This window comes from Bufo bufo, chromosome 1, assembly GCF_905171765.1.
Source record: "Bufo bufo chromosome 1, aBufBuf1.1, whole genome shotgun sequence".
NCBI lineage: Eukaryota > Metazoa > Chordata > Amphibia > Anura > Bufonidae > Bufo > Bufo bufo.
Genome location: NC_053389.1, coordinates 3,822,660 through 3,837,237, shown reverse-complemented (window position 1 = coordinate 3,837,237; position 14,578 = coordinate 3,822,660). Strand labels below are relative to the sequence as shown.

The window sequence follows — 14,578 nt, the reverse complement described above, 5'->3', positions numbered from 1 at the left end:
CCGTGCTGCACACAGCGGTTATTCTGGAGATTAGCTGCTGTCCGTGCTGCACACAGCGGTTATTCTGGAGATTAGCTGCTGTCCGTGCTGCACACAGCGGTCACTCTGGAGATTAGCTGCTGTCCGTGCTGCACACAGAGGTTATTCTGGAGATTAGCTGCTGTCCGTGCTGCACACAGCGGTTATTCTGGAGATTAGCTGATGTCCGTGCTGCACACAGCGGTTATTCTGGAGATTAGCTGCTGTCCGTGCTGCACACAGCGGTTATTCTGGAGATTAGCTGCTGTCCGTGCTGCACACAGCGGTCACTCTGGAGATTAGCTGCTGTCCGTGCTGCACACAGCGGTTATTCTGGAGATTAGCTGCTGTCCGTGCTGCACACAGCGGTTATTCTGGAGATTAGCTGCTGTCCGTGCTGCACACAGCGGTCACTCTGGAGATTAGCTGCTGTCCGTGCTGCACACAGAGGTTATTCTGGAGATTAGCTGCTGTCCGGGGAGTCGCCCCCTATTTCATCTGCTGCCTGTGCTGTTCGCTGTCAGCCCCGATCTACTCTACGTTCCCAGCACTGAACCTGAGAAGATAGCGGGGTGCAGGGCTGCCGCTGACCAGTGTTGGGGGGCCCCACGGGGCCTCTTGGTGTATACATGTTCACAAGGGTAAGGAGAGGAGCTGGGAGGCCTCTGCATCTTACAGTCGTCGTCACCATACAGTGCACAATGAAGAGGGACTCTCCTCCGCTGCACTGAGAGGGGCCCCGAAGGACCCTTTAGAGGCTTTTTTTATAGAATAGACATATTTCTCTAATAAAGTGTATTACATAAAAGAAACGCATGTTAACAATCATCGCCCACACATTCTGAATGTTTATGTCCTTGAAGGGGTCAATCCACAAGATAGGTGATAAATATCAGCTCATGTCACACGTCAGCCCCACGGCAGTGAATGGAGCAGTGAACAGCATTCATACAGGGACGCCTCGACCCCAGCAATCGGACCCCCTGCCATCTGATATTCATCGCCTACCCTGTGGACTGGTGATAAAGCCCCCGAGCTCCATTGACTTGCGCTGTCTGCTTGCTGACGTATTGATGTTTTCATCTCCAGTCACACCCAGAGCTGCAAGCTTCAGGACCTCACTGCTTCAAAGGAGCCATGTGTCTGACCACTGAACAATTGTAGGATTCACTAAGTCGGATGTGATGTGTGTGGCGGTCACTTACCTGTCCCTCCCGCAGCTGGTAGGATATGAGACGCATATGAACGGGGCCAGGACCAGTGTGGGCTACAGGTGGATTGATGGTCACCGTACACTGAGGGTCTGAGAGTAGCGGCATCTCCAGCGGCTCGGGGGGCACAATCAGGGTCTTGTTGATGCGGACAGCAGTGGAGGCTATGCCCACTAGCGACTGTGTGGAAAGAGAAGAAAATGAGACAACCTGGAACTTTCTGACATTTATTCTTCACCATTTACAAGATCTCTGCTTGCTGTCAGTAAATATCCTCACCCAATACTTGGATGCAAGGGGCTGGGTATGATCCCTTTAAAAACTGCGTACTGAAAAGGACACAGGGTCAGAACCTGGAGATGCAGCCAACGTAGGACCGATCGGCTGTGCTCCCAGTGTGGATCTCTTACGTCCATGGACCGTATGTCTTTTTAGCATCTGTTTGTAGCTTGTAGGACTGTACTTTTTTTTTTTATATTAGATCTTAAAATGTAAAAGCGGTTCCTTGCTGCTGTAAACGTGCCCCCCCCCCCCTGCTGGAGGTTTGCCTGTCATGTGCTCCGGTGTCGGTGGCAGTGTGGATGTGCCGACATGTTTTTAATTCCTTGGCGGTCTAGTGCGTAGGTGAGTGCGGAAGGGGTATTCCCCCTCATATCCAGGGTGTCGGACGCAGTGAGTGCCCCCTCATGGCCTGTGTGACTTCACAACAACCTGGTTTTGCACCCGGGGCGTATGTGGTCTGTGGCAGCCGCTTTGCACATTACTCACTGTCAGAACCTCCATCTCTGTGATGTTCCAGAACGCTTTCCAAAAGTTCACGTCCAGGTTCTGTGTGATCCTCTCAAACTCTGCCCCTCGAAGCTCAGGGTCAATGGCGTACTTGCCACTGATAAAGAAGGAGCTGGCAGCTACACCTGCAGGGGCGAGGGAGGAGACACGTCAATCATCATTATCAAGACGCGCATGGACAATATGGCGGCGGAAGAGACATTCCGCACTTACCGTAATAGGCTGAGAGCGCTCCCTCCGCTTCAGTGAGAGCATTACGAGGAGGAAGAGGGGAAACAGTCACATTGCAATAAAGACCGAGTACGTAACTAATCAGATGGACTGCAGGACAGAGGGACAGTGAGGATCTGCCCAGTAAGTGGAAAGAACGAGGTCACCATGCAGACAGCAGTCCACTAGAGGGCACTAACCATCATCTCCATAAGATGGAGCGTCAGGTACTCTGCTGTACTTACAACATTTGAGCTTGTACATGGAAACCATGACACCTAATAGACGAGGGCTATAGCTGGAGTCTGACAACCACTCCGTCAAGAGGGGCCTACCAGACTTCCCCTATCAGGTATTGCTATGGAAGGAGAGGGATAAGCGGCTTTCAGACACATAAGGTGCTGCTTATCCATGGAGACAAGCAGCCTGTGAGACAATAGCTGAGCCATCTCCAGGTTGCGTCTGAGCTCAGCTCTATGTAGGCCCCATTACACCCCATTAATTTACCCCCGCTTCTATAAAGGGTGGGAGATAAGCAGTCAGCAGACAACTCTGTCTCTGCTTATCTAGAGGAAAAAAGAATAGGATGGGCTGAAATTCAGGTTCTGCCGGGGACAGCGCGGCTGGTGTCCTTCTAGAATGTTCTCAGCTTTTGGGCCGGTTGTCATCTTCTCCGAGCTCTCTGCGCGCCATCTCCCACAATGCAGCTGCTGAATGTGCTAGATGACATCACATGTACAGGGTATCCAGACCAGACAGACTGACCTCGTGAATGTCTAGTTCAGCTCTGTTGTTATGTCTGGAAACTTGTTTTTGTCTGGAAAAACTGCTGCTTCATTGCCATTGAGTAATATTCTAGCACTAATGTAAGTCAATGAGAGACGGGAAGTGTAACATTGTATCTGTTTGTGCGGAGCTTCTCCGCTCCACCCCTCCCACTAGAAGGTTCTACTCTAGCAAAAACTGTATATAAGGAGAGAAGTCAGAGACCATAGTGTTCTGCAGATAGGGAACAGTGCTGGGAAGAGGAGACTCTGCAAGACTACTGAGTGACCAGAAGACGACGATGAGATGGGGAAACTCTGCCTCAGACCCTGGCTCACGACCAGTGTACCAGCCTTCTGAAGAGAAAGAGATGGACAGCTAGCTCAGGCCTTTCCTCAGCATCAAACCCTTCTTCTGCCAGGGAGGAGACTGGAGAAGCCAGCCCTATGCCTCGTCTCAGGGAGGAGACTGGAGAAGCCGGCCCTATGCCTCGTCTCAGGGAGGAGACTGGAGAAGCCAGCCATATGCCTCATCTCAGGGAGGAGACTGGAGAAGCCGGCCGTATGCCTCATCTCAGGGAGGAGACTGGAGAAGCCAGCCCTATGCCTCGTCTCAGGGAGGAGACTGGAGAAGCCAGCCCTATGCCTCGTCTCAGGGAGGAGACTGGAGAAGCCAGCCCTATGCCTCGTCTCAGGGAGGAGACTGGAGAAGCCAGCCCTATGCCTCGTCTCAGGGAGGAGACTGGAGAAGCCAGCCCTATGCCTCGTCTCAGGGAGGAGACTGGAGAAGCCAGCCCTGTGCCTCGTCTCAGGGAGGAGACTGGAGAAGCCAGCCCTGTGCCTCGTCTCAGGGAGGAGACTGGAGAAGCCAGCCCTATGCTTTGTCTCAGGGAGGAGACTGGAGAAGCCGGCCCTATGCCTCGTCTCAGGGAGGAGACTGGAGAAGCCAGCCATATGCCTCATCTCAGGGAGGAGACTGGAGAAGCCGGCCGTATGCCTCATCTCAGGGAGGAGACTGGAGAAGCCAGCCCTATGCCTCGTCTCAGGGAGGAGACTGGAGAAGCCAGCCCTATGCCTCGTCTCAGGGAGGAGACTGGAGAAGCCAGCCCTATGCCTCGTCTCAGGGAGGAGACTGGAGAAGCCAGCCCTATGCCTCGTCTCAGGGAGGAGACTGGAGAAGCCAGCCCTGTGCCTCGTCTCAGGGAGGAGACTGGAGAAGCCGGCCCTGTGCCTCGTCTCAGGGAGGAGACTGGAGAAGCCGGCCCTATGCCTCGTCTCAGGGAGGAGACTGGAGAAGCCAGCCCTGTGCCTCGTCTCAGGGAGGAGACTGGAGAAGCCAGCCCTGTGCCTCGTCTCAGGGAGGAGACTGGAGAAGCCAGCCCTGTGCCTCGTCTCAGGGAGGAGACTGGAGAAGCCAGCCCTGTGCCTCGTCTCAGGGAGGAGACTGGAGAAGCCAGCCCTATGCCTCGTCTCAGGGAGGAGACTGGAGAAGCCAGCCCTGTGCCTCGTCTCAGGGAGGAGACTGGAGAAGCCAGCCCTGTGCCTCGTCTCAGGGAGGAGACTGGAGAAGCCGGCCCTATGCCTCGTCTCAGGGAGGAGACTGGAGAAGCCGGCCATATGCCTCGTCTCAGGGAGGAGACTGGAGAAGCCGGCCCTATGCCTCGTCTCAGGGAGGAGACTGGAGAAGCCGGCCCTATGCCGCGTCTCAGGGAGGAGACTGGAGAAGCTAGCCCTATGCCTCGTCTCAGGGAGGAGACTGGAGAAGCCAGCCCTATGCATGTATTGTTTTGTACCTGAATTCCTCCAGTAAAGAAGCCCCCTGGTTACTGCAGACCCTGACTCTCTGGACTTATTTTCCATTGGGGTGCACCACATCTTACCATCCCTTCCGGAGAGCAGCAACACATGGTGACACCTCGACGGTGTCCGGGGGAGGGACCCAGCATAGAGTTTGGACCCCCACAAACCTGGCAACTGCATCCCCCATCCAATATGGAGACTTACTTATTCCAGATCCATGGCGCTTGTAATTCTCCCCAAACGACACGAGCCCGATGGAAATAGTTTGCAGGAACGGGCGGATGGACGGGGTGAACTGCAAGCAGAAGATAGTGAAAACAGAAACTCAGCAGATACGAGGTCAAAGGACTAATAAAAAGCAGGTGAGAGGTCAAAGGTTGGACAAACAGGTAGGGGCCCCAAGCTGGTTACATGGAAAGGGCTGAGGTGGAGACTGGTCTCATACTCAATCAAGGTTGGAAGGAGCCCCCGGGGCCGGCCCCTTTGCATTGCCCTCTTTAGATGTCTATTATGCTCTCGGCTCCTGGTGGGGTACTTGGCCCCTGCAGTTCAGGACACATCCATCTTATTTATTGCCCCTAAAAGAAATGCTGAAGCACCACTGTAAACCGTTTGTGTATGCAGCTTTAATGGAATGGAAGAAAAATATGACCGCATGGACGCAGCCCAGTACGGAAAAAAATGACCATGTGAACAGGTTAAATATTACATCTCCATAGAAAACCCCAGCTGCAGAGAGGTGTGGCCCCGAGCACCCGCCGTCACATCAAAGATGGCGTCCTGATGTGAGTCACGCACTTCAACCAGAACACAGGAAAATCCGGAAAAACCTCCGTCCTATCTTATCACAGGCGCAGATCAGAGGCCGTGATGTCATCACCACACAGGAGACAATCAAGGCCGCTCTGAAGGGCGAAAACGGAGGACGCACAGAGCCAGGGAGAGCGCGAGAGAGCGACATACTGACAGGAGAGTGCGACATAGTGAAAGGAGAGTGAGAGAGAGCGGCATAGTGAAAAAAGAGTGCGAGAGACCGGCATACTGACAGGAGAGTGCGACAGTGAAAGGAGAGCGCGAGAGAGCGACATAGTGACAGGAGAGCGCGAGAGAGCGACATAGTGAAAGGAGAGCGTGAGAGAGCGACATAGTGACAGGAGAGAGCGACATAGTGACAGGAGAGCGCGAGAGAGCGACATAGTGACAGGAGAGCGCGAGAGAGCGACATACTGACAGGAGAGTGCGACATAGTGAGAGGAGAGTGAGAGAGAGCGGCATAGTGAAAAAAGAGTGCGAGAGACCGGCATACTGACAGGAGAGTGCGAGAGAGCGACATAGTGACAGGAGAGCGCGAGAGAGCGACATACTGACAGGAGAGTGTGACATAGTGAAAGGAGAGTGAGAGAGAGAGCGGCATAGTGAAAAAAGAGTGCGACCGTGAAAGGAGAGCGTGAGAGAGCGACAGTGACAGGAGAGTGCGAGAGAGCGACATAGTGAAAGGAGAGTGCGAGAGAGCGAAAGGAGAGTGCGACAGCGACATAGTGAAAGGAGAGTGCGAGAGAGCGAAAGGAGAGTGCGAGAGAGCGACAGTGAAAGGAGAGTGCGACAGCGACATAGTGAAAGGAGAGTGCGACAGAGCGAAAGGAGAGTGCGAGAGAGCGACATAGTGAAAGGAGAGTGCGAGAGAGAGACATACTGACAGGAAAGAGCGAGAGAGAGACATACTGACAGGAGAGTGCGAGAGAGCGACATAGTGAAAGGAGAGTGCGAGAGAGCGACATAGTGAAAGGAGAGTGCGAGAGAGCGACATAGTAAAAGGAGAGTGCGAGAGAGCGACATAGTAAAAGGAGAGTGCGAGAGAGCGACATAGTAAAAGGAGAGTGCGAGAGAGCGACATAGTAAAAGGAGAGTGCGAGAGAGCGACATAGTAAAAGGAGAGTGCGAGAGAGCGACATAGTAAAAGGAGAGTGCGAGAGAGCGACATAGTAAAAGGAGAGTGCGAGAGAGCGACATAGTAAAAGGAGAGTGCGAGAGAGCGACATAGCAAAAAGGAGATTGCGAGAGAGCGACATAGCAAAAGGAGAGTGCGAGAGAGCGACATAGCAAAAGGAGAGTGCGAGATAGTGAAGTACTGAGAGACAGGAGAGTGCGAGAGAGAAGTACTGAGAGAGATAGGAGAGTGCGAGAGAGAAGTACTGAGAGAGACAGGAGAGTGCGAGAGAGTGAAGTACTGAGAGACAGGAGATAACGTATCAGGAACAAGGTGGAGATTACGGGGTGGTCACACTCACCGCTCCCCCATGTGTCGCTGGTTGTTCCCTAGTGAAGGAGCTCAGGATAAGGGCATCAGAACTGGACGCAGCCCAGTACGGAAAAAAATGACCATGTGAACAGGTTAAATATTACATCGCCATAGAAAACCCCAGCTGCAGAGAGGTGTGGCCCCGAGCACCCGCCGTCACATCAAAGATGGCGTCCTGATGTGAGTCACGCACTTCAACCAGAACACAGGAGAATCCGGAAAAACCTCCGTCCTATCTTATCACAGGCGCAGATCAGAGGCCGTGATGTCATCACCACACAGGAGACAATTCAAGGCCGCTCTGAAGGGCGAAAACGGAGGACGTACAGAGCCAGGGAGAGTGCGACATAGTGACAGGAGAGCGCGAGAGAGCGACATAGTGACAGGAGAGCGCGAGAGAGCGACATAGTGACAGGAGAGCGCGAGAGAGCGACATAGTGAAAGGAGAGCGCGAGAGAGCGACATAGTGAAAGGAGAGCGCGAGAGAGCGACATAGTGAAAGGAGAGCGCGAGAGAGCGACATAGTGAAAGGAGAGCGCGAGAGAGCGACATAGTGAAAGGAGAGCGCGAGAGAGCGACATAGTGAAAGGAGAGCGCGAGAGAGCGACATAGTGAAAGGAGAGCGCGAGAGAGCGACATAGTGAAAGGAGAGAGCGACATAGTGAAAGGAGAGAGCGACATAGTGAAAGGAGAGAGCGACATAGTGAAAGGAGAGAGCGACATAGTGAAAGGAGAGAGCGACATAGTGAAAGGAGAGAGCGACAGAGCGACATAGTGAAAGGAGAGTGCGAGAGAGCGACATAGTGAAAGGAGAGTGCGACAGAGCGACATAGTGAAAGGAGAGTGCGAGAGAGCGACATAGTGAAAGGAGAGTGCGAGAGAGCGACATAGTGAAAGGAGAGTGCGAGAGAGCGACATAGTGAAAGGAGAGTGCGAGAGAGCGACATAGTGAAAGGAGAGTGCGAGAGAGCGACATAGTGAAAGGAGTGCGAGAGAGCGACATAGTGAAAGGAGAGTGCGAGAGAGCGACATAGTGAAAGGAGTGCGAGAGAGCGACATAGTGAAAGGAGAGTGCGAGAGAGCGACATAGTGAAAGGAGAGAGCGAGAGAGCGACATAGTGAAAGGAGAGAGCGAGAGAGCGACATAGTGAAAGGAGAGTGCGAGAGAGCGACATAGTGAAAGGAGAGAGCGACATAGTGAAAGGAGAGAGCGACATAGTGAAAGGAGAGAGCGACATAGTGAAAGGAGAGAGCGACATAGTGAAAGGAGAGAGCGACAGTGAAAGGAGAGAGCGACAGTGAAAGGAGAGAGCGACAGTGAAAGGAGAGAGCGACATAGTGAAAGGAGAGAGCGACAGTAAAAGGAGAGAGCGACATAGTGAAAGGAAAGTGCGAGAGAGCGACATATTGAAAGGAGAGAGCGACATAGTGAAAGGAGAGTGCGAGAGAGCGACATAGTAAAAGGAGAGTGCGAGAGAGCGACATAGTGAAAGGAGAGTGCGAGAGAGCGACATAGTAAAAGGAGAGTGCGAGAGAGCGACATAGTAAAAGGAGAGTGCGAGAGAGCGACATAGTAAAAGGAGAGTGCGAGAGAGCGACATAGTAAAAGGAGAGTGCGAGAGAGCGACATAGTAAAAGGAGAGTGCGAGAGAGCGACATAGTAAAAGGAGAGTGCGAGAGAGCGACATAGTAAAAGGAGAGTGCGAGAGAGCGACATAGTAAAAGGAGAGTGCGAGAGAGCGACATAGTAAAAGGAGAGTGCGAGAGAGCGACATAGTGAAAGGAGAGTGCGAGAGAGCGACATAGTGAAAGGAGAGTGCGAGAGAGCGACATAGTGAAAGGAGTGCGAGAGAGCGACATAGTGAAAGGAGAGTGCGAGAGAGCGACATAGTGAAAGGAGAGAGCGAGAGAGCGACATAGTGAAAGGAGAGTGCGAGAGAGCGACATAGTGAAAGGAGAGAGCGACATAGTGAAAGGAGAGAGCGACATAGTGAAAGGAGAGAGCGACATAGTGAAAGGAGAGAGCGACATAGTGAAAGGAGAGAGCGACATAGTGAAAGGAGAGAGCGACATAGTGAAAGGAGAGAGCGACATAGTGAAAGGAGAGAGCGACATAGTGAAAGGAGAGAGCGACAGTGAAAGGAGAGAGCGACAGTGAAAGGAGAGAGCGACAGTGAAAGGAGAGAGCGACATAGTGAAAGGAGAGAGCGACAGTAAAAGGAGAGAGCGACATAGTGAAAGGAAAGTGCGAGAGAGCGACATATTGAAAGGAGAGAGCGACATAGTGAAAGGAGAGTGCGAGAGAGCGACATAGTAAAAGGAGAGTGCGAGAGAGCGACATAGTGAAAGGAGAGTGCGAGAGAGCGACATAGTAAAAGGAGAGTGCGAGAGAGCGACATAGTAAAAGGAGAGTGCGAGAGAGCGACATAGTAAAAGGAGAGTGCGAGAGAGCGACATAGTAAAAGGAGAGTGCGAGAGAGCGACATAGTAAAAGGAGAGTGCGAGAGAGCGACATAGTAAAAGGAGAGTGCGAGAGAGCGACATAGTAAAAGGAGAGTGCGAGAGAGCGACATAGTAAAAGGAGAGTGCGAGAGAGCGACATAGTAAAAGGAGAGTGCGAGAGAGCGACATAGTAAAAGGAGAGTGCGAGAGAGCGACATAGTAAAAGGAGAGTGCGAGAAAGCGACATAGTAAAAGAAGAGTGCGAGAGAGCGACATAGTAAAAGGAGAGTGCGAGAGAGCGACATAGTAAAAGGAGAGTGCGAGAGAGCGACATAGTAAAAGGAGAGTGCGAGAGAGCGACATAGTAAAAGGAGAGTGCGAGAGAGCGACATAGTAAAAGGAGAGTGCGAGAGAGCGACATAGTAAAAGGAGAGTGCGAGAGAGCGACATAGTAAAAGGAGAGTGCGAGAGAGCGACATAGTAAAAGGAGAGTGCGAGAGAGCGACATAGTAAAAGGAGAGTGCGAGAGAGCGACATAGTAAAAGGAGAGTGCGAGAGAGCGACATAGTAAAAGGAGAGTGCGAGAGAGCGACATAGTAAAAGGAGAGTGCGAGAGAGCGACATAGTAAAAGGAGAGTGCGAGAGAGCGACATAGTAAAAGGAGAGTGCGAGAGAGCGACATAGTAAAAGGAGAGTGCGAGAGAGCGACATAGTAAAAGGAGAGTGCGAGAGAGCGACATAGTAAAAGGAGAGTGCGAGAGAGCGACATAGTAAAAGGAGAGTGCGAGAGAGCGACATAGTAAAAGGAGAGTGAGAGAGAGCGACATAGTAAAAGGAGAGTGCGAGAGAGCGACATAGTAAAAGGAGAGTGCGAGAGAGCGACATAGTAAAAGGAGAGTGCGAGAGAGTGAAGTACTGAGAGACAGGAGAGTGCAAGAGAGAAGTACTGAGAGAGACAGGAGAGTGCGAGAGTGAAGTACTGAGAGACAGGAGATAACGTATCAGGAACACAGTGGAGATTACGGGGTGGTCACACTCACCGCTCCCCCATGTGTCGCTGGTTGTACCCTAGTAAAGGAGGTCAGGATAAGGGCACCAGGAACAAGGTGGAGATTACGGGGTGGTCACACTCACCGCTCCCCCATATATCGATGGTTGTACCCTAGTGAAGGAGCTCAGGATAACGGCATCAGGAACACTGTGGAGATTACGGGGTTGTCACACTCACCGCTCCCCCATGTGTCGCTGGTTGTACCCTAGTGAAGGAGCTCAGGATAAGGGCATCAGAACAAGGTGGAGATTATGGGTGTGACAAACTCCCCTCTTTTGAGGTTGCCACGAGTGCTTGGAGAGGACTACTTGCCAGCCTCTCACCATGTGATTATGGTCCCATGTTGAATGCACCGGTTTTGTGCAGAAAACCCATAAGTACATCCAGGCCAAAGAGACTTGTACTAACTTTTGAATTCCTGGTCTAATTCGTGTCATTTTGGGATGTGTTAAATGTCTATGTGTATTGTAAAGGGTGGGACATTGTATGTTTGAGTAAGTGATGTCTGTTCCATTGTCTCTCTGTGTGTATTGGCGATTGTCCTCTGTCCTGGAGACAACCGAGTTGTAATTCGATTGTCTCTCAGGACAGAGGACAATGTGTATTCTCCTGCCTGTGTTGATTATGTTAACCATGGTGTCTATGTGGGTTGTAACCTTTGTGTTATGGGTTAATGTATGTTTGTTGTGGGTGTCTCCCTTGCATGGGAGCAGGGGATAAAAGCAATTGCATTTTTCAATGTGAGTCTTCGAGTAAAGATTTTCTAGCATTCAGCTTGGGCTAATGTATAGACTTATTTGGCGATACCGGCGATACCAGCGATACTAGCGATAATAGCGATCTATTGCTCTGTGGATTACTTGGCGGTGCTATTTCAAGGGGAGAAGGGAATACTAGACGGTGACACGGATGATACCGTCACAATGGGGTTGTCACACTCACCGCTCCCCCATGTGTTGCTGGTTGTACCCTAGTGAAGGAGGTCAGGATAAGGGCACCAGGAACAAGGTGGAGATTACGGGGTGGTCACACTCACCGCTCCCCCATGTGTCGCTGGTTGTACCCTAGTGAAGGAGGTCAGGATAAGGGCACCAGGAACACAGTGGAGATTACGGGGTTGTCACACTCACCGCTCCTCCATGTGTCGCTGGTTGTACCCTAGTGAAGGAGGTCAGGATAAGGGCACCAGGAACACAGTGGAGATTACGGGGTTGTCACACTCACCGCTCCTCCATGTGTCGCTGGTTGTACCCTAGTGAAGGAGCTCAGGATAAGGGCATCAGGAACACAGTGGAGATTATGAGGTGGTCACACTCACCGCTCCCCCATGTGTCGCTGGTTGTACCCTAGTGAAGGAGCTCAGGATAACGGCACCAGGAACACAGTGGAGATTACGGGGTGGTCACACTCACCGCTCCCCCATGTGTTGCTGGTTGTACCCTAGTGAAGGAGGTCAGGATAAGGGCACCAGGAATAAGGTGGAGATTATGAGGTTGTCACACTCACCAATCCCCCATCCCCCCCAAATTGCTGGTTGGACTGTAGTGAACAGATAGCGTATCAGGAACACAGTGGAGATTACGGGGTGGTCACACTCACCGCTCCCCCATGTGTCGCTGGTTGTACCCTAGTGAAGGAGCTCAGGATAAGGGCACCAGGAACAAGGTGGAGATTACGGGGTGGTCACACTCACCGCTCCCCCATACCCCCAAATTGCTGGTTGGACTGTAGTGAACAGATAACGGCATCAGGAACACAGTGGAGATTACGGGGTGGTCACACTCACCGCTCCCCCATGTGTCGCTGGTTGTTCCCTAGTGAAGGAGCTCAGGATAAGGGCACCAGGAACAAGGTGGAGATTATGGGGTTGTCACACTCACCGCTCCCCCATATATCGCTGGTTGTTCCCTAGTGAAGGAGCTCAGGATAAGGGCACCAGGAACACGGCGGAGATTACGGGGGGTTGTCACACTCACCTGGAAGCCCATGCACCGTCCATAGAAGCAGCCTTTGTGCATAGTGCTGTACTCTTTTACGAACTCCTCCGACAAGCCTCGCTCCTGGCGAAAGAACAGGTCGCCATGACGGTTAGCGGTGAGCAGACGTTGTGCAAAACAGAGCAGTGCACGAAGCTGGGTGAGAGCGGCTCCGTAGGCCTCGAGCTCGGAACAGTTGTGTGCGGCCCTGAAGAAGAGGCTGCGGCGGCTGGCAGCGACGTAGCGGCACTTGTGCAGGATGTGCTGGGTGCAGGCCAACACCACCTTAATCAGACTGCGGTACCCGTTAGCCGGAGTGTCGGGGTCCAGGTCAAACAGAGGACACACGGCAGCCAGAGCGCGCAGGGCAGGCTCCAGGCCCCGGGCATCATCTTGGATACAGGAGAAGGCCTGCACCAGGCGGGAAGACACTTCAGAGCCAGACTCCCGAAAATGAAGGATATTGTCCTGGCACAAGGCATCCACCTCCTGAAACAGGGGCCGAGGGTCCATCTGCTCGGGGGGCACAACCACCAAACCTAGGAGACAAAAGGTGAAAAGGCATGAGGTCCCCAGAGATCAGACAGAACATTAAAGGGAACTTGGAAAATAGTGTTTAGAGAGGGCTCACTTCCTGGACAACGATAGGGGTGGGTGCACCTACAAGGAAGATTACACCCAATCTTCGGGAAAAAAATGTATATATGAAGGAGTAGCAGGGCACGCCTACACTTGGACACACATAGGAGATTTAGTGAATACAATTTATTCAAACAAACACTGTGTGCAATAACACATATGTATAATAACACGTAAAATATAATTAAGCAGATATTTGCATGCTATAAATTCTCATAAAAATGAATAAAATCTATAAAAATGTCCACTGAATCAGACACTTGAATGTAGTTCTGAAAAAAGGGAGCCTGATGTAGACAGAGAAGGATAGATCCTTCCAATTGTGTCTGTCTATGAAATAATGCTTCTATAGCAAGTCAGAAATAGTTCGTAGTATTCAGGAATTACAAGGCAAAGTTCCCAGGAGTAAGTGGTCTTGTCACTTATATTCTTTTTGTTTGGTTTTGGTGTCCCAAAGCTCACTTGATATATGCACTAGTTCAGCGATAGTTCTTTACTCACGGTTGTGCCGGCTGTGTTGTGGTTAGCGTGGCGTCCCACGTATGTTCCGCTTGCAGGCAGTGATGTAGCTTCCAGGCTATGGATCCAGGGATCTCTGGTCATGAATTGCAGGAGTGCTGCAGTTAGGAGTGTGTAGGTGGAGATTCCTGCCAGGTGCTCTGATCAGGCAGCAGGCTGGTTCTTACTGCAGCCATCAGTCTTACACCGAAAGTCAATGGGGGACGGATCCGACCGAAGACTGAACCATATTATGTCATCCTCAAACGGATCCGTCCCCACCGACCCACACTGCAAGTCCGGACGGATCCGCCTGCCTCCGCACGGCCAGGCGGACACCCGAACGCCGCTTGCAGCGTTCATGTGTCCTCCTGCGGAGCGGAGGCTGAACGCTGCCAGACCGATGCACTCCGAGCGGATCCGCATCCACCCAGAATGCATTAGGGCAGTACGGATGTGTTCGGGGCCGCCTGCGAGCCCCCTCAAACGGAGCTCATAAGCGGAGCCCCGAACGCAGGTGTGAAAGCAGCCTTAGGCTACTTTCACACTTGCGTTAGGTGCGGATCCGTCTGGTGTCTGCACAGACGGATCCGCTCCTATAATGCAAACGCTTAGATCCGTTCAGAACGGATCCGTTTGCATAACCATGAACAAAAAAAAAAAATTTTTTTTTTTTTTTTTGTTCATGATAATGCAAACGGATCCGTTTTGACTTTACATTGAAAGTCAATGGGGGACGGATCCGTTTGAAAATTGAGCCATACTGTGTCATCTTCAAACGGATCCGTCCCCATTGACTTACATTGTAAGTCTGGACGGATCCGTTCGCCTCCGCACGGCCAGGCGGACACCCGAACGCTGCAAGCAGCGTTCAGGTGTCC

At 52.0% G+C, this 14,578-nt stretch overlaps 1 protein-coding gene across 1 annotated transcript in view; it reads right to left on the bottom strand.

The window, feature by feature from the left end:
* Positions 1-14,578, bottom strand: part of LIPE (lipase E, hormone sensitive type) — a 42,095-nt gene that overhangs the window by 5,190 nt on the left and 22,327 nt on the right. The window contains exons 2-5 of the mRNA XM_040419709.1: positions 12,561-13,099; positions 4,997-5,087; positions 1,998-2,143; positions 1,224-1,409 (exon numbers count right to left, since the gene is read on the bottom strand). Coding sequence (XP_040275643.1) covers positions 1,224-1,409; positions 1,998-2,143; positions 4,997-5,087; positions 12,561-13,099 — 962 coding nt within the window. The remainder of the gene's footprint in view (positions 1-1,223; positions 1,410-1,997; positions 2,144-4,996; positions 5,088-12,560; positions 13,100-14,578) is intronic.